The 19,300-nt window shown below is 49.5% G+C and overlaps 1 protein-coding gene and 1 long non-coding RNA gene across 6 annotated transcripts in view; one reads left to right on the forward strand and one right to left on the reverse strand.

Annotated features, from left to right (window-relative positions):
* BCAR3 (BCAR3 adaptor protein, NSP family member) overlaps nucleotides 1-19,300 on the reverse strand; it is a 221,007-nt gene that overhangs the window by 60,220 nt on the left and 141,487 nt on the right. For all 5 annotated transcript variants that reach the window (XM_032487113.1, XM_032487116.1, XM_032487114.1 and 2 more), the window contains one exon: nucleotides 10,505-10,544. In XM_032487113.1, coding sequence (XP_032343004.1) covers nucleotides 10,505-10,544 — 40 coding nt within the window. The remainder of the gene's footprint in view (nucleotides 1-10,504; nucleotides 10,545-19,300) is intronic.
* On the forward strand, nucleotides 57-18,999 carry LOC116665892. Its single transcript, XR_004322666.1, has 3 exons — nucleotides 57-589; nucleotides 13,420-13,423; nucleotides 18,990-18,999. It is a non-coding gene; the product is annotated as an uncharacterized LOC116665892 (long non-coding RNA).

Consider the following 19,300-nt stretch of genomic DNA (forward strand, 5'->3'; position numbering starts at 1 on the left):
GGTTTCCAATACAGTAACAGCTAAAACCCGCATCACAAAAGCTCTGTGGGGTCATCAATAATTCGTAAGAATGAAAAGAAGTCTTGAGACCAAAGAGTTTGAGAACTTCTGCTCTAATACATCCAACCTACTTGTTCAACATAATTTTGATTAAGCTGTAAGTTTTCAGCATCAGCATCAAATCTATGGAGTAGACGAAGGTATACAAATAAAGAGGTATTTTAATTTTTAAGTACGTATTATAAAAGCACTAATGCTTGTTAGAGAAAACTTGGAAACTGAGAGAAATGTGAAAAACAAAACAAAACTCCTCAGTTGCCAGAAAGTTAATTTTGACTCACTACCCAACACTCAATCATTCTGTTCCCGGGTGTTTATCTTATGGAAATCCTCACACACCAAGCCATCTCAGCTGACAGCAACGCCACCCTCCCAGCATGTGCTGCAGCCCTCTCTCCTCCCACCACGTCCAATCCCGCAGGAGATTCGGAGGCTCTGCCTTCATACTACATGTCAAGGATCTCCCTTGTTCACCACCGCTTCCGGGACCACGGGTCCACGTCATCACCATCTGCTGTCTGGGGTCACGGTGGCCTCCCAACGGGTCCCCTGCTCCTGCCCGTGCCCCCCGCAGCTGCCAGCAACACCAAGCCAAAGCAGTCCTAAGATGGCTCCGCACCTCATTTGGCAGAAGCTAAGTCCTCCCTGGGACGCACAGGCCCCACACACCCTGCCCTGTCCCCGTCCTCGTTCTCCCCTCCCCGCTCTCACTCAGGTCCGCCCCCTCCAGCCCTGCCGGCCTCACAGCTGTTCCTCAGCAGAACAGAGTCCCGGCTTCATGGCCTTGACCTTGTCACGTCCCCTCCCTGTCAGACATCACTCTCGACCTGCCCCCTGCTTGAAAGGCAAGGCCTTCCGAGCGAGGCCTTCCCTGGCCACCCTATTTAAAATGCAATGTCCCCGGAGGACTCCGACACTTCACAGCTCCTCTCCTGGATGAATTTTTTCTGCTGAACACTTATCACTACCGAACAGGGTTTACTTGGTTGTCTTCCTGGTCACTCTTGACCCCATAACTTATGCTCCACAGAGGCAGGGACACTGTTTTGTTCACTGCTGTATCCTCAGCCCCTAGAACAGTGACCAGCAGATGGCAGACAATAAATATTTGCTAAATGACTATGACATACATAACAAATACGGCTACACGTGTGTGAAGTAGCTGCAGAAGTGCTGTTAACAAGAACCCCAATGTTGGCAGGAAACCGGCCAAACACAATTGTATGTCATACAACGGAACAGCGGACAACCAGTCAAAAGAAGATGGTAAACCCGTATGTTTAACACGGGAGGACGCCCAATGGAAAAAGCAAGCTGCAAAGCGGTATGTCGTTACACATAATTTTGGCAATCCGTCAATCAGATTGCTCCCCAACTCATTTTTCTTGCTCATAACAGTCTGGTTATCTTAGAATTTCCTAGGGACACTTGACGTTTTCTCACCCTTCCATTCAATAAACATGAGAGTCCCTATTCTTCCCTTAAGACCCCCTGCTGCGCTCCCCTGCCCCAGTCAGCCTGGGCGTGCGCGTGCGCACGCGCACACACACACGTGGGCCCGCAGGCATGCGGTCCGCCCCGTCGGTCTCAAACGTGGTGAAACCTGTCTTCTGCCTCACTAGTACCAGCTTCCTTCCTGCCAAGTCACCACTGTTTTCCAGCTGTCAAATCACAAGTCAACTATAATTTTTCCCAAGGAAACTTTCTGGCCACCACACATGAAACTTCAGATCAATGTTAATTCCCCTACCTCAGAATCTACATTTAGTACCGCAGCATCTTAGAGCTTTTTGGTCCAACAACATTAGACAATTAATTCTAATAATAAAATGCCTTGACAATTTTCATGTATTACAGGAAGCCAATGACAACAACTTGCCTTTTTACATACTTTGACACAGCCCTTACTTCTGAAGTTGTGAGGCACCATTACATTTAAGATTAAAAGCGCCCAGAATATTCAGAAACTGAATCACAGCCACATGCTGTGCTGCTGTGACATTCAACTACCACTAGAGGGCAGAGTGGAACAGCAAACGATTCCAATGCTGAAAAGCCTGGCCTCCCATTTCAGGGTCAAGGAGTTACTGGGACCCCATGGCTGGTAACAAGATCCCCGAGGAAGTGATGGGTCTGAGCCATAGAGGCTGCTAGAACCACACTTACCTGAAAGTGTATACTCCTGCCTAAACGTGTGAGTACTTGAGGTGACAACAGTGACCCCACAGGTTTTACCCTCTTCGAGGTTGGAAACAGAAGGAAGACTGAGGTCTTGTGGGAACCTCCTTGCCGTCATGAAACAAAAATCACTGAAGAGCTTCTGAGAACTTCTAGAGATGCGAATGCTAATTCCTCGGGGAAACATAAGGATGCTGGAAACAGCCTCGTTCCCTCTTCCCTCAGTTTCGACGCCTTCTCCTCTGGCCGTACGCGGTCATCAGTCAGCCAGTCAGGTCCTAAGCGTTTACTAAGAGGACAAGTTACCTGGACAAACAGAATTTGGGACCAGAGCTGTGAGGGCCCCACCCAGTGCAGTGGGACAGCGTGTGGGGAGGCTGCTTTCAGCAGGGGCCAGGGGAGGCCTCTCTGAGGCAGGGAAACTGAGTCGGGAGGCACCAGCCGCACAGAGACCTGGGTGGCAGTTATAAGCCCCGGGTTTCCCGAGTGCTGCCCGCACGTCGGGCACCTGCTAACAAGCCTGCGGGTACTGACTCATCCAAGCCCTACATCCTCCCACTTACTGTTAAGGAAATTGGGCTCCAGAGAATTTCAGAAACTTGCCCAGAGGCACACAACCAAGAAATGGCTAAGATGGGGCTTTGCGTCTGATGAGTTCCCTAGGGGAGCTGTAACGAATTACCACAAACTTGGTGGCTTTAAAATAGAAACACACCCTCTCACAGTTCTGGAGGCTAGGAGTCCAGAGTCCAGGGGTCACAGGGCCACACTCTCTCTGACGGCTCCAAGGTGGGCGCTCCTTGCCTCCTCCCGGCTTTGGTGGCTGCTGGCAGGCCTCGTGTTCCTCGGCCTGTGCACACATCACCCTGTTTCTGCCTCTGTCATCGCACGGCCTTGTCTCTGTGCGTCCCCACCCCTCTCTTTAAGTTGCCAGTCACTGGACTCGGGCCCACCCTAACCCAGCCTGCCCTCATCTTGGCTTGATCACGCCTGCGAGACCTTATCTCCGAATGCGGTCGCATTCACAGGGTTAGGACTTCAGCACATCTTTCGGGAGGATGCAGTTCCACCCACAACAGCATCGCAGCACCCTCTTCAAATCACACAGCAGTTCTACCTCAGAAGGACCTTCTAGGCTGAGCTTGGGAAGGCAAAGACGCAGGGGCAGCAGCGAGGAGTCTGAGCTAGCAGGAGGGAGAGCAGGAGGGAGGTGAAAGGGCCAGGGGAGGGCTCCGAAGTCCAGGCATAAAGCTGAGTCTGGGCAGAAGCCAGAGCTTCAATTCTTGCTTACATATTAGTTCCCCAGTCTCTTCACCGCCTCTCATAATGTTTGGGATCTCAGAAGAGTCCTCTTCCTTCAGCCAGTGATGAAGGCTGCAGCACAGAACACGAGTGTGCATCTGCCCTTAGCCCGCTCGCAGGCCAGACCAGGCTCCTTCGAGCACCTCCAGAGGGCAGCTCTGACTCAAACCACTGAGTTCAGAAGCCCAGGGAGAAGTCACTTACGACTTGGGGCACTGAGAAAGCGCATCTCAGGCTCTACTGGCAGAGGAGTACCTTGCCCGAGGAGTTGTCCAGACAAGCCCCTGGCCAGAGCAGTCAGGATTCAAGCCACTTCCACACACCCGTTCACCCAGCAGAGCTGAAGACGCTCAACACGACGGGGGAGATGCTGCTGCTCAGAGCAGACAGGTCTCCCCGACGAGATGCTGAGATGTGTCCGCATCGAGCAATCGTCACAACAGCATTGTCTCTGTGTTTGTGCCAGACCACACAGCTTGCACAAGGGCTCACTGCTGGGTCATCAGGAGAGGTCAAGGTGATGTCAGTGACGCACGGCTGCATCAAGGAAGGGTCAGCACGAAAAGATGGGGTTTTTGTTGAAAGTCTACTACATGTTGTTCGGAGGCAAAACAGAGACCGTGTACGTGCATACAGTCTGGAGCAACCTCTGTACAGGGCCAGACAGCACAATGCTCAGGCTTTGCAGCGTCACAGCTCCTCCGCGCCACCATCACAGTGAGAAAGTCGCACCACATCGATGAGTAACGGGTGCGGCTGTGTTTCAGTAAAACTTCACGCACGCTGAAATTTGAATTTTACAATTTTCACATTCTTTTGATTAAAAAAATTAAAAACATACAATCTAGGGGGAGGGCATAGCTCAGTGGTAGAGTGCATGCCGAGCATGCACAAGGTCCTGGGTTCAATCCCCAGCACCTTCATTAAACAAACCTAATTACTCCTGCTAAAATTTTAAAAAACCATAAACTCCATTTTCAGCTTGCAGGCGTACAACAGACAGACAGCAGGGCAGATGTGGTCTCGGGCTGTAGTTTGCCGACTGCCCCTGCCCCCAGCCTAATGATATCCACAGACGCTCACGAATTAACTTAATGTCACTGGGGTAACAAGGTCTCCAACTGGAGATCTCCTTTTCTCCCCTAAAATATTTACTGGCTTCTGGCAAGACGCCAGACACTGTGTGAAGCCTGGAATTGCCCCGGCTTCCCTTCCCTCACCACCTCCATTTAAGTCCTGCCAGAAACTGTCAACTCAGCTCTTAGACTGGCTCTTAGTTCGGTCTCTACAAGGCCTCCAGCACCTGCCTGACTCCACTCCACTGTCACATCTCAGGCTAGACTCCTGATGACACCTTCCTCCTACACAGCCTGACTCGACTGAACAATGACCAACACTGGAATCTGCCCCAAACTATCTGTTGATTGAACCCATGCAGGAAACCGTCCACAAGCTCAGCGCCTTCGCCATCTCACCAGCAGTCTCATGTGGCCCGTCTCAAAGGTGGCAGCACTTAGGGGTTAAAATACAAGGTTTTCGCTTGCTTTTTTAAAGTCAGGCCCACCGAGGTATAAATCGCAAACAGCAAAAGTCACCCCTTTTAATACAGTTCTATGAGCTTTGGAATGATCCCAATCAAGGAATTTCTATCATTCCCCCAAAGTTCCCTCTTGCAGTCGACCTCTCCCCCTTCCCCTTTCAACCACCGCTCTGTCTTCCAAACTGTAAGTTTTTATCTGTGTCCAACAGTCCATTCCTCTTATGGCTGAACAGGATGTCGCGTTTATCTTAAGTTTATCTGCTCAGCACTCGAAGGACATCTGAGTTGTTTCCACTTTTTGTCAATTACAAGCAATGTCACTATAAACATTCACGTACAGATTTTTAAATGCACGTATGTTTTCATCAGGTTTCACTCTTTAATCAATGGCCACATTCTCACAGACCTGCAGGATAAGATTCCACTGAGTGAGGGACTGTCCTCCGTCCCTGCCCTGTCTTCTCGCCCTGCCTGAGCAACCTTCGTAAAACGGTAGTAGCATGAAGCCCCCCAAGAATGTCTGCAGAGCATGTTTTTGGGGTGGAGTGGGAGGAGCTGGATGGGAGCTGTCTTCCCGTGCTCTGAATGTGGGCCCAGGGGCTGTTTCCCATTCAGTGCTGGCAGTGTTTGATCCCCTGGTCCCACGGGGCTCTGTGGATGTGCACACTCAGGCGAAAACCTGCAGAGCCAGCCAATCGGGCCATTATTTGGTTCATATAACTTGTTAAAATCTCACGGAATGTACAGCGTGCCATTGTTTTTGTAAGTCCCTTTCATGACTTTGTTAGCTGGCTAATTCAGAGCAGACTGGCCTGTTTCACTGCTGGAAGAAAAGACTTTCCTCAAAGAGGGCTATTTAACTGTGACCAAGGCTGCGGCCATCTTGAGCACAAAGGGGACCTGAGTCCCGCCGCCCCCACCCAGGGCTCCCACAGCCCAGCACTTATTCTTGGCGCTGGAATTCGCATAATTAATCCTCTTTTAATCTGCTGGGTGACCTAATGTAGCCCCGGCTGGCCGGCCAACTGCAGGAAATGGCCTTGCTGAGATCTGAGCCTTGGGCAGCCTGTCAAGTCTGTAAGACCCTCTCAGAAAGAGCATTTTTGGAGAGTTAACCCCATAAAGGACTGATGTCCCAGTTGCTCTGGGCTCCGGGGCCGCGGGCGTGCACCCTGGAGGAAGGAGAAGTCAAAGGGTGCTGATCCCCTCTCAGGACAGGCTCCAGTCCGGTCCCTTCTTCTCCTAACCTGCAAGGCAAGCCCAGAAACTGCAAATCGTTTTACAAAAGCTCACAAGTGGTTCCAGCAAGAGTCCATCAGGGCTGAAGACAAAAGAAAGGATATTCCGCACCGGGGAGCTCGCGGGAACAAAAGGCTGCACTCCGCCCTGACCCTTGTTAACCACAGACTTCGTCCACGGCTCTGCGCAGTTCACAGCCTGGCCTGGAAAACCTTCTTGCTGCACCTCGGCTAATGTGAAAATATGGTCTTCCCAATGTCTTCTCTGCGCTGTTACTGCTACATTGACCAATTTGTCTTTCTTAAGGACAGTTTATTTTAAAACGTAAGAAAATCTATGATAAACATTTCTTCTAAAAGAAAAATCATGGGGGCGGGGGAGGGGATAGCTCAGTGGCAGAGTGCGTGCTCAGCATGCAGGAGGTCCTGGGTTCAGTCCCCAGTACCTCCATTAAACAGAAAAGAAAAGAAAAATCAAAATCTATAATAAAGTTTTCTTAAAAAAAAAAATCACCCAGCTCTGCTGTAGCCAATCACCTCCTCCCATTAAAAAATAGACTTTTTTAAGCCACTCTCAGAAAAGAGACTATTAACATAATTGTAAGGCTTGTATGTGAAAAAGCCAGAAAGAGCTAGAATCTTCAGTCTGAGAGGAACATAGGTATAAAGGGGAAGAAGATAGGATATAATACAAATTTATAAAATTGAGTGTGTGGGGGGAGGGGGGCAGCTCCAGAAGGTCAAAGAAGTGGCCTCAGGAGAAATGCAAAGAAGAAGGGTGAAGATGGAAGCAGGTTTCACAGGTTCAAGAAGGGGTCACAAACGTGACAGCATAATGGGTCCTAACAGCCGATGCAAGAGTGTTAGGGGTAAAGCTCCGTCTTTTGAGGTAATATGACGGATGGACAGTCATTATCGGTCACACCTTTGCTCTTACTGTCTGAGACGCTACATGAAATGCCACCCTTGCTCCAATAGAGGCGGTAATTTTATGATCAAGAATGAGAGATAGTGAAGAACCACTTACCACTTGCTAAAACCCTCCCCTCCCCCCAGCTTATCACAGACATAGGGGGCCCCTCAAAGTGTTAAACGAGGAAGGACACTGCCCTCCCCTTGGTTTCCTAGTTGTGGGAAGATGGAACCCACAGAGAGAAGGTGGTGAGTCCAAGGTCGCACTGCTAATTAGACCAGAGCATGGAGCAGTCTCCCCTCCCTGGAGATCCTCGGCGCCCGTGTAACGTGGAGTCTCCTACTGGAATGCTATCTGCGAAGGGTGACACACTGCGCTATTACCATGCATACACATTTTAGCACAATTATTTCATCAAATGTTTTAAGCACTTACCTGACACAGGTCTAGGAAACCAGACACAGAGTAAGTACGCTTTAAAGGCGGTAAAAATACGGCAAAAGCCAAATGGAGGCGGTAAGCAGGTAAAGCCAGCCCAGATTTTTGCCTAGGGCTCTTTCCTCTAAAAGCTATTTCCTCTGTTAAAAAAAAAAAAAAAAAGGTTGGTTTTATCTGGGGCAAGGTATGCTACGTACGCACAGGAAAATTCCAGGGCTGTACCGAAGTCAGTAACTTAAGAGCTCCTAGGAGGAAGGTGCAGCTGCGGGAAGAAGCGGGCTCCTCCAGACGCGGTGACAGAGAATCACTTACGTTTGATTACAGAAGCGATCTCATGATTATACACAGCAGTTAAAATCACACCTTCAAAGATGATCGTGTTTTAAGGCACTGTGTGGGGCGGGAAATAAACATGGAGAGAGGAGGGGTCTAGGGACACAAGGAAAAGGTAGAAAAAGGAGAGAAAGAATAAACAAAGTTCCTCTAATAGTCAAAGAGACAGAAACAGTGGAGAATAAGATCCCCGAATGACAGGATTCTTTGGATCTGCTCGCATTTTCGCACCACATCCCAGCATGGAATTCAGCACTCAGGGAAGGGAGGTGCTGTTGCGGGTGAGTAGGGGCCCCAGGGCTCCCCCGCCAGGCACACTTCTCCCCAGTCCTCACGCAGACCAGCTCCTCGTCGCCTAGCAACCCCGGCCGGGTCCCCTTTCACGCCGTATCGATGCGCAGCAATCCAACTACGGGCAGTGTTGGGGGAACAGAGTGCAAACTAGACAGGATTGAACTGCGGAGTCATTCTCTGCCCAGCTGTCTCCTGCCACAGCACGCCAGCCCCCCTCACCCCACCAGTCATGGGGTCAGCCTCAGTGCCTCCTCTCCCCGAGACCCAAGGAGGCAGGGGTGGTCCCGGACGCCTCTCCTAACCCGGGCACTGGGAAAACCAGGTGAAGATGGTTAGAAAGTCTCCCATGGGAAGGAGAGCCCTGGGACGGAGAGCCCTGGGACTGCAGCTCCCAACAGGATGGGAACGGGTGTCTGCTGGCCACAGCTGGTGCATCTACTGCCGAGGTGAGATCAGTCAGAGATCCCACGGTCCCCACGCTGAGGTCACAGTGAACTACTAAAAATCTGACTCTCCCAGAAAGGGCTCTGCATGATGCAACATACTTACACAGAATCTCTGCTTCCCTCCAGGCCCGAGAGGCACGACGGATACATGGGGATTATAGGGAAGAAACGGCTCAAAGCCAGGGGGCCAAACCACATCCATTTTATCCACAACTCTCACCTCCCTCCATTATCCTTAGCCACCCTCCAGGCACCAGCTGGCACTGATTTACGAGGCATGGACTGGGCAGCAGGGCTGGAGGGGGAGGCCAAGTCAGAAACGCCAGGATGGGCCTACACTGGCCCCAAGACGACTGGCACGGGGGTCCACTCGGACCCTGAGGACCAAGGCCTCTACGAACGTGCTTTCAGAGTTCCAGTGCCCATGGAGGCAAATGAAAATCCCGACATTCACTCACAAATCCAAACCTAGGGCAGAGTGAGGAAGAGGAAGAGAATGTGCCACATCTACGAAGGACACAGATTTCGTCTGCGAAGCTCTGACCAGATTCTGACGCGGCGGCCCTGCTGGTTCAGGATCACACCTTTGCTGCAGCGAAACTACAGTTCAGCCTCAGCCTGGCTGTGAGGGGGGAGGAGAAAGCCACCTCCATTCCAACAAGCTCCATGATGTGGTTCTGCCAGAGTTTTCTCCTCTAGCAGACGCTCCATCTTCTGGTCTGAAGAGAAGACAGGCCAAAACCCTGGGGCAGCCACAAGCACAGCACAAAGCAACAGACCTAAAAACTCCAAAACCGAGACGCTGACCTTGGAGTGATGAGGACGGAATGTGACTCTGAGGAGGCAAGAACCTTAAATCCTAAGTTGTGCCATGATTTCTCCTAAAAATTCATGATATATTTTGTCATGACAAATCGGAGTTCTCTTTTCTGTAGGAGGTACCAGATGTAATTACAGTTCTCAAAAATAAAATAAACCAAACATGCACACCTAAAAAATGGAAAGTGGGGGGCAGAAGGAAGAAGTGAAGAGCATCTTTTCTCTCTGCTCAGAAGGGAAACGTTGCTTAGAAGCTCTGCATATTTAGACGCACTGAATGTCAGCCCCACCGGAAGGTAAAGCATCACACGGCTCATGGTGCCAGGTCCGCTGAGCGAGAGGCTGGCTGCTTAGTGGGATGGAGGGCGCGGAGAGCCTCGGGGAGCCTCCAGTCCTCCTCTGAAGATAAACACAGGCGCGCAGCTCCTCGTCTACTATCTCAAAACCCAAGCGCTCTGAAAACTGAAGTTTTTTAAGTAACTCATTTGGCACGAGGACAGTCCTGACCTCATCTGGTGACAAAGTGCCACCTGAACTACAAAGAAATCACCTGCAGTCTACTTACCCGTTTCTGTGAATATTCTTACATTTCACTGCTGAAATAATGAGTCTGATTTTGGGATGGGATCCCCAGACCCCTTCGGGGGTGTTATATATATATATGTAGCATGTTACCTTTCTAAAAAAATTCTGAATTTTTAAAACACATCTGGCTCCCAGGGTTTCAGATAAGGGGAAGAAGTCTGCAAACCTGTAATAGGGTGATGTAAGACCCCTGCAAAGATTACTCAAAGCCCAAAAGAGTCAAATTACTTCCTGGCGGTTTCAGTCTAACCAGCTTCCTATACAGGCCAGACAGCAACGTTATTTGGCAACGCCGTGTCAGTAATAGGAGATCTATTACCACAGGGTCCCTACTACATGTTAAATCCTGGTTTCCTACCTTCACATATTCCAGGGTTGGGTCCAGAAGAGGCTGGTCCCTGAAAAGAGAAAATACGAATATGAGAACAGTTAGGAACAACGCATTCTTACATTGAGTAAAACGTATCCAACATCATTCACCCTGTTTATTCACATTACTAAGATGGGCCCACCTCCCAGGCCATGCCCGCAGCAGACAGATAAGGAAGTTAGAGCAGAAACAGACTCCTTCCACGGTGTGGCCGGGAGGTGGGGCGGGAAGCAGGGTTCCACCATGACCTCAGTCAAGAAGCGCCGCGGCCTTCGCTGTCAAATTCCAGCTCCAAATGTTAGACTACTTATACGTGGCGATTCTAGATTCACCCGCGCATAAAAATTAGCCTAAAAGTCTAGAGCAGAGCCATGAGGAGGAGAGGGTGGGGGTAAAGCAGGACTGGACGGCCGAACCTGAGCACTGTGGACCAGGCGCTGTGTCGCACCCACTCCGACAGAGAACGCGGCTCAGGTGGGCAGGTCGGCTGCACAAGGTCACCCAGCACCTGGTGAGTGAGTCTGGAACCCAGCTCTGCTTCTAAACCATCTTTCTCTTTGGTGTCAGGCTGAGTAGTTCACCCCAATTTTCTTTGGTGCCCCAGTGTCATCTCTCGCCCCATCTAATGTCCGCTCATGCCCATCATAACACTACGTGAGGCTTAGCCGGACAACGAGGAGTGAACAGTGGCGGCGGCACTGAGGAGACATTACAGTGGGAGAGGATCTAAGGCAAAGGAGAGGAGGGTGAGACACAGGAGCTGCGGTTTTCAGCCCCGGCGGAGCTACAGAGAGGTGTCCCCCTCAGCAGAGGATGTGAAAAGACAGCTGCCTTCGGAGACTTACACTTCACATCAGCACCCCCCCCCCCCCGAGATGAGATGATTTCTTAAAGACAGAACGGCTCAGAGCCTGGAGGAATGGTCTTCTCAAGGCCGGCAGGGGTGTCGGCGTATCTACAGGAAGGACTTGTCCCTCAGAAGGCGGGGGATTCCCACCGACAAGCAGCCACCTCCAGGGGGGTGAGCTCAACCCCCAGACCCACGGGGGGTTGGATGCTCCCCACTACGGAGAGACCCTGGGAGACGGCGGCACCTCTCCCGGGCAGGAGCAGCAGGACCCCTGCTGGGGCACAAGGAGTCGACCCCACAGCCCAGGAGCAGGCCATCTTGTAGTGAGGTGGTTCCAGGCCCCAAAGGCAGCCCACTTAGGGCTGCGCACAGGGCACACGCACAGGGCACGTGCACACGGCACACGCACACAGGGAACGTGCACGCACAGGGCATGCGGCACAGAGGCAGGATGGCGTCCGAGATGCTCTTCCCAGATGTGTAAACAGATTAGGTTCTGAAACGAGTCCCTTTATAAGCCACAGGATCCGAGAGAGGCTTGCGCTCACGGTCCCTGGTGCATCGCCGTCGAAGACGGGTATGAACCAGTCAGTCTTCCACAGCCTAAGACCAGGCGGACCCCGCCTTCAGGCTGGCGTCGTGTATCGGGCATCTCTCCCCACAGCGCCGAAGTCGGCTGTGCTGGGTCACCGCCTCTCCTGCCGCAGTCTGGACGTTGCGTCGATGGCACTAGGCTTTGCAGCCGCGGGACCACCTGGCTAGTGACTAAAACCTGCCTTTGGTCAGGAGGGCTTTGGCCGTGTTCCCCTTTAAGTTCTCAAACCGGCTTTCTACTAAATTAATATTTTCGGCTCATGAGCACCAGTCTTAGGCTACTCAGCTGGCCCAGGGGTCTGGCTCTGGGGGTGAAGAAAGATGCTAGAGCCATTGCAAGGCTATGTCTCCTCTTCCTCAAATTTCTATTTTTATGTCTGTTCTAAAATGCACATTCTATCTATTCACACACAGTACGTCAGTGCGTGGGTAAACAGCGCGTACGGGTGCTGCTCAAAACGAGGATTCGGCCTTGGTCTCTCTACACTCTAAATAACTGAGGACTCTGAAGGGTTTTGTTTATGTGGGTTATGCCTACTGATTACCGATATTAGAAATTAAAACAAATTTTTGGAAGTTATTAATTCATATTTTAAAAATAAATCCATTATATATTTACATAAACAACATTTTAATGAAAAACAGGTATGTTTTTCATGGCAAAAATTTAGTGAGAAGAGTGACATTGTTTTACATTTTTGTAAAACTTTCTAATGTCTGGCTTAGAAGACGGCTGACTTCTCATATCTACTTCTGCCTTCAGTGTGTTGTGATACGTCGTGGTTGAAATACATGAAGAAAGCCCACCCTCGTGCAGTTATGTAATTGGAAAGGGAGGGATATCTTAACAGACTTTTCATGTAATTGTGGATGTTCTACTTTGGTAACATACCCAAACTTGACAAGTAGTGGTTTCTCAAAGGTTAGCTGGGATGTGGGATCTGAACCCGTATCTCTTACTCTTTTGAATCTATCTTATACTCTGAATGGACCTTTTGTCCATGTGTGATTCCATGACCACTGTTCTGGAAAATACTGGTTCACTGAGTTATGCAGGTCTTCCAAATTCTGACCTGTTACATTATAAATCACATTTGTTAATATCATCACTGATCTCACCAGAAGTTACTAAGTATTGGGAATTGTCGAGCTCACGGTAAAGGATACAAAGTCTTCTAAAATTCTGTTTTTCACTTGAAAGCTTGAATTTTTTCATTGGCAACTAACATTGTCTAATATTTTCCCTGAGCTTCATTTCATTCATTTTTGAAGAAATATCTGCCAAATACCAACACCACATAGTCATGATCTGCGGCTTTTTGGTGCTCAAATGTCATTCTTCCAGTAAACTCCTTTTAGAATTTTGTTCAAGATCTGCTCTCTCACCAGATTTAGCTATAAAATCCCTTTTTCTGTTCAGCTCTTGAAAGCTGGAACATTCCCCTCTCCCTTTCTCTAGAGATGTATCTGAAAACTCCGAGCTAGTTCTCTCAGGACAGACCCCTCCAACTCTCTTGGGAATGGGGTGGGATCACCGACAGGGACCAGACCAGCCTCCGTGGCCGGGTGGCTCCTGAGGCAGCCCTGGCTACAGTCACAGGGTCCCCACTCAGAGATCGAGTCACCTCGACGCAGGGTGACTCTCCCCGTGCTCTCCCCACCACTCTGCTCTCCAGCCCAGAGACCCCGGCACCCAGGTGCCCAGGGTGTTCTCCCAAATGCCCCCCCCCCCGGATGAATTCCCATCTTCCTGTTCCATACTCCACCACACACACTTTTCTCGGCAGAAGGGAGGGAAAGCAGGAGGTGCTGATTAGGGATAAAACTGAAATCCCCTCTTGACCTCGCCCCCAGAAGAACTCTGCTCAGGGAGCCTCGTTCACGTCCTTAGGCGAGCAGGGGGAGTCCCACCGTCCTCAAGTTCTAGCTCAGGGCTCCCCAGCACTCTAGTTCAAGGTGCGCCCTCGTGGAGCCTTGCCATCTTCTGATCACCCTTTTCATAGAGGCAAGGGAGGGGAGACAAGGAGAGTACGACAAAACCAAGTGAGTGTGTTATAAATCCAAAAGCTTTCAAACCATTGCCTTGAACCAAATTAAAATTGTATTAAAATGCAGAAGTGCTGTGTCTCCTTTCTCAGCCAGCCTAACCCGAACCCTAATCTAACCAGAAAGAAGACGTCAGCTAGAAAACATAACAGTTGGCTCTGTAGCCCCAGCCTCTAATTTGAAATGGAATATCCAATTATTCCTGCAAGACCGTGCAGCAAATACTCCTTGAACCACATCTTTATATCCTCCAGCAGAGATCACTAGAAAACAGAAGAACTTGGCAACATAAATGAACAGTTTTTAAATCTCTCTTTTTTCTTTTGCTTGTGCCAATTACGAATCCCCACAAAGTGAATCCATGATGCCGTGTGTGGCTCTATAACTGGAGAGCCTGGCAGGCGCCCACAGCCCCAGCAGGCCCGCTGGCCTGCAGAGCACCGTCCACAGACCGCGGGAAGCAGCGAGATGAAACTGGACTCTCCTGTTATTTTGTTCTTAAGTTTAGTAAGTTTTAAATCACAGCACTGTGTTCACCCCAGTTAAATCATTCTTTCCAATGTCACACTTTCTCAAGTTTATACTCAGGGAGGTCCAGTTGGGAGCTAGTATATATTTGCTATTTTGAGTTAAGAGGTTCTCATCTTGAATACATAAACAAAATTTCACTAACATAGATCTTTCCTGAGCTATACCCCCAGGCCTTTCCTGAGCAGTCTGAATACAGATGGAGATGGAAGCGCCCTGTGTCTGTCTTAAATTATAGGCTGTTTTAAGTGAGTGGATGTTTACTTGCTTAAATATTATAGAATATGTCAATGGCTAACAAACAATGCTGGCACACAAACGTCCTTTGGGATAAAACAAAAAGGATCCCGCTTGTAACAACATGATCATCGCACACAATGGAGGGATGTGAGAAATTAGACCCAGCCCTCCCAGACCGAGCAGGCTAGCGGCTCCCCTTAAACTTCGTGCACACTAGCGAAGTGCGGAGTTGGCACACTTCCTCTGTGCACATGGTGTGGTGTCCGCACTCCAGGTCACGGTGTGTGTGTCTTCATGGATGCATGGCTTCTCTCACTTCGAGGTGAGCAACCCAAGGGGAGCGATGTGCCTGCTTCATGCCCAGTGCGTCCCGCGGTTCTTGCGTCCATCCACAAACACTACCGAGCATCTACGGTGCGCCCGCAGCTGGTCAGACGAAGGCACCACAACCAAAGACAAAGGCCCTGCTTCCAGAGAGGTTGCAGGAGAGTGGGGAAGACGGAGCCACATAGCCAGCCCAATCTGAGTGAGTGAGGGAGTGTCCGTGGGAGGGGAAACCCCATGGAGGGGCCTTTCAAACAATGTCTGAGCTAAGGTTTGAGGGCTGAGTAGGAACCTGTCCCAGTGAAGCGTCTGTGGGGTAGGTGGTGATGAGAAATGCCCAGGGAATGAGAGAAACATGTGACAATTTGGGGAACCACAAGCGTTGAGGAGCTAATTTCACTCTAGTCCAGGCCACCACCATCTCTCCCTGGACCCCCCGCCACACCCTCCCCAGTTCTACTCCATCTCCACAGTCTCCACCCAGCAGCCAGAGTGGTCCTTCCTCGGGTCACTCCCCTGCTCAAAATCCTCTAACAGCTCCCATCAGGTGAGAACAAAGCGCCGAGGTCCTCACTGTGGCCTTCAAGGCCTTGGTTGATGTGCCCCAGGCAGCACTGCATTAGGTAGGATTTCAAAGATGGCCCCTCCCAAGATCCCCTGTCCCTTGGCAAGTCAGTCAAACACTAACCTAGGTACTGCTGTGAAGGGGCTTTGCAAATGTAATTTAAGTCCCAAGTTGGCTGACATTAAGAAATGGCAATTATCCGAGGGGAACTGACTTGAAGAGTGAGGGGGATTCGACATGTGGGACCCTGCTGCCGGTGTAATGCTATGAGAGCCTGTGACAAGGCCCAAGGCATGGAAGCTCTGGGAGACAGGGCAGCCAGGAGACACGGACCTGAGTCCTACAGCCACAAGGAGCTGAATTCTGCTGACAACCTGAATGAACCTGGAAACAGATCCTTCCCCAGTCTCAGGTAAGAACGCAGCCGTCTTCAGTGAGAATATGAACAGAGAACCCAGCTGAGCCACGTGGTACTCCAGCCCTATAGCACCATGGGGTAACAAACGGGTGTTAAATCATCAAATCTGCGGGAACTTGTTATTCAGCAAAAGGGCACTAACACGCTTGTTGTCCATTCCATCCAAGCCCTACTGACTCTTCTTTCTGCGGCTCAAACGCGTCAAGCCCCCTCCTGCTGCGGTGGCTGGGCACTTACTGTTCCTTGCCTGGAACCATCTCCCCACAGATGCTCAAAGGCTCAGTCCCCCACATCACTTAGGTCTTTTTCAAACATCACTTCCTTAACCATCCTATCTAAATGAGCACCACCACCTCCCTCTATCCCCTTATCCGGCTTCATTTTCCCCCATATTATCTGATATTATATGAAATGCTTACTTGCTCATGGTCTGTCTGTTCCCCGGAATATAATCCTACAAGAGTGAGGCTTCCTCAGCTTTGTTCACCTTGGTGTCCCCAGTGCTTTGCACACAGCAGGTGCCCAGAAGCCACTAGCGGAATTAACAAATAAAAGAACAGCTAATGGAAGCCCAGGATCGGGGGAGGCAGCGGGACTGGTGGGGAGTTGGGAGGTCAGGATGAAGGGCATAAGGGGCTTGGATGCCAAGTGAACACGTTTAGACTTTATCTTGAAAGCAGCGGGATTTGCTGAAGGATCTTAAGCTGGAGAATAACCAGAGATTTGTGCGTTAGAAAAATATCCCTCTGCAGCCGTGTGGAAAACAGATTCGTGGGGGGCAAAGTGGAGTCAGGAAGGGCAGAGACGAGGACACCAAGGGGTCTGGGTGAGAGATGATGAGACGTGGGTCAGAGTGATGGAGGGAGAAGGGGCCAGTGCACAGATGAGAGGTTTTTAGAAGTGGGAATAGACAGACCTAGGCCAGTGGCTGGATTCGGCAGGTGAAAGGGAAGAAAGAGGTAAGGACAGTCCCGGAATTCTTCTAAGGGAACTGGGTGTGTGGTGCCTGGAGCTTGACAGGGACTCAGTGCATTTGTTAAGAATGAACTAGCAAAAACCTCTGCCTCAGGCATTATACTGTAGTGACTTTTAAGACTGCCAGGATCTGAATCAATAAGACTTGACCTCATTTCCACCCGTCTTCCCTGGTCAGCAGTGCACGAGTGATTGCTGCCATTCAGCTACTGAAGGTCTCAAGCAAGCCTTCCTTCCTTCTCAACAGGTAAGTAAATTATCTTCAGGAGAGTCTTTCACAGCCCTCAGATGATGAACACATAAATCTTTCCCTCAAAGCATGAAGAAATATAACAAACATTGAAGGGATCCCTTCGCACCAGCAAAAAAGTAGTTAACTCGTGAAAGGAAAGCAGAGAACAACAAAATGAAGTATCTTTGTAGATCCTTGACGAGAGTGCCGGACTTCATACACCCCTCTGGTCTTCTCCGTCTCCCCCACCTCAGCTGCCACTGAGTCTTCATGTTCTTTCCACAGGACCGTAAAGCGCCGTGAGGTCAGGGGCGACTTCTTTTCTGTCTTACTCACCAATGTCCACCAAGCACTTACGACAGTATTTGTCACATAGCAGCCAATTAAGAAATAAACCAGGGCAAGAGTGGACAAATGAAAACACAAAGCACAACTAACCACCCTTATCTTGTAGCTGTATAATCCAAATCAGGCCTCAGAAGGTCAGAAGCTTCTACGATGGAACATTTGTTTGCTTAATCTGGTAGACCAGATGTTCTCAGAACTAAACGATAATTAAATTACAAATGTATTTTCAAATACCTTGTTGAAGTCACAAGAAAGGGACATTCTCAAGAAATGCGGACACATATACGAAACACAGAGCAAATCAAGAGCACAAACCATGAACGGCAACAGAAAGGTAAGGAGGGAAGAGTGCGCAGCGACCCTGAAGCCCTGCGAAACGCCGCCCAGAGCCGCCAGGACCGGGCGCGCGCCGAGCACCGCACCGAACCGCACCGCACCGCACCGCACGCTCTGGCAGAGGGAGCCGAGGAGGGCTGCTGTCTCCACCGCAGACTCCGACAGACAGAAACAATAGTGACAACAGCCTCCCCTAAAAATCTGTAATCACGGGTCAGCCTTTGGGATTCAAGTTTACACGACCTGCTTTGACAGAGAATCCAAGCCTGAGAAAAACTTCAAGCACCTGGGTTGGTGGGACTGTTAGTAAGGGAACAACGGAAATCCTTTCTGGAGGAAAACTTTATCAACAGAAAGCCACTCTGGACAGCCACAAATTTGGTTAAATATAATCCCCTTTCAGAAATAACCACATGCACAGGAAGACAAGCCCCAATGACTGGAAGTTACCAGAAATAACAAACTGAGATCCCCAAAGACTCCAGATATTGCAATTCCAGATAAAAGCTATAAAATAATGATGTGTGGTAAGTTTTTTAAAAGATGGAATCAAAAAGTAACCTAAGAATAAACAGGCAGTTGTAAAAATAATCTACTATAATGTCTAGAAATAAAAACCTCATTGATCAAAATATCTAGATATAAATAAATATAAAATATAGAAATCACCTTCTAAATAGCAGATTAGATGTGACTGAGGAAAATATTTGCGAATTAAAACAAATACATAAAGAAATTATACAAAACATAGCACAGAGAGAGAAGACGAAGGAAGATACAAAAGAGACATGGAAGGCGGAAGGAGACGCCTTCATCACATTGGACTGGAACTCTAGGACAGAACTGAGAGAAAGGCAAAAAGCAACCGTCAAAGAAACGATGATCGGAAATCTTCGAAATTAATGAAAGACACTAATTATCAGCTTCAGACATCTTATGACTCCTAAGCCGTATAAACAAAAATAAACACATTGTTATGAAACTACAGACCACCGAAAACAAAGATCTTAAAAACAGCAGAAGAGCAAAGAAAGGCCGCCCTCGAGGCAATGACAGTTAGGCTGATCGCAGATTAACAGCAGCCAAAAGGGAAAGCGAGGGGCACAAAATTCTCGCCCACCAAACTAGCAAGAATGAGGGTGAATAAAGACAATTTGAGACAAATAAAAATTTCCTTCCTTTCCTTCAGGAAGCAGGAAAAGAATGCCAGAAGGAAAGCTTGAGATCTAGGACTGAACGATGCACAAAGAAGCTGGTAAACATGTAGGCAACTCTAAACCAGCACTGACGGTGTAAAATAAGACAAATGTCCAGACCGTGGAGTTAAA

This window comes from Camelus ferus, chromosome 9 (genome assembly GCF_009834535.1).
Source record: "Camelus ferus isolate YT-003-E chromosome 9, BCGSAC_Cfer_1.0, whole genome shotgun sequence".
NCBI classification, from domain to species: Eukaryota; Metazoa; Chordata; class Mammalia; order Artiodactyla; family Camelidae; genus Camelus; species Camelus ferus.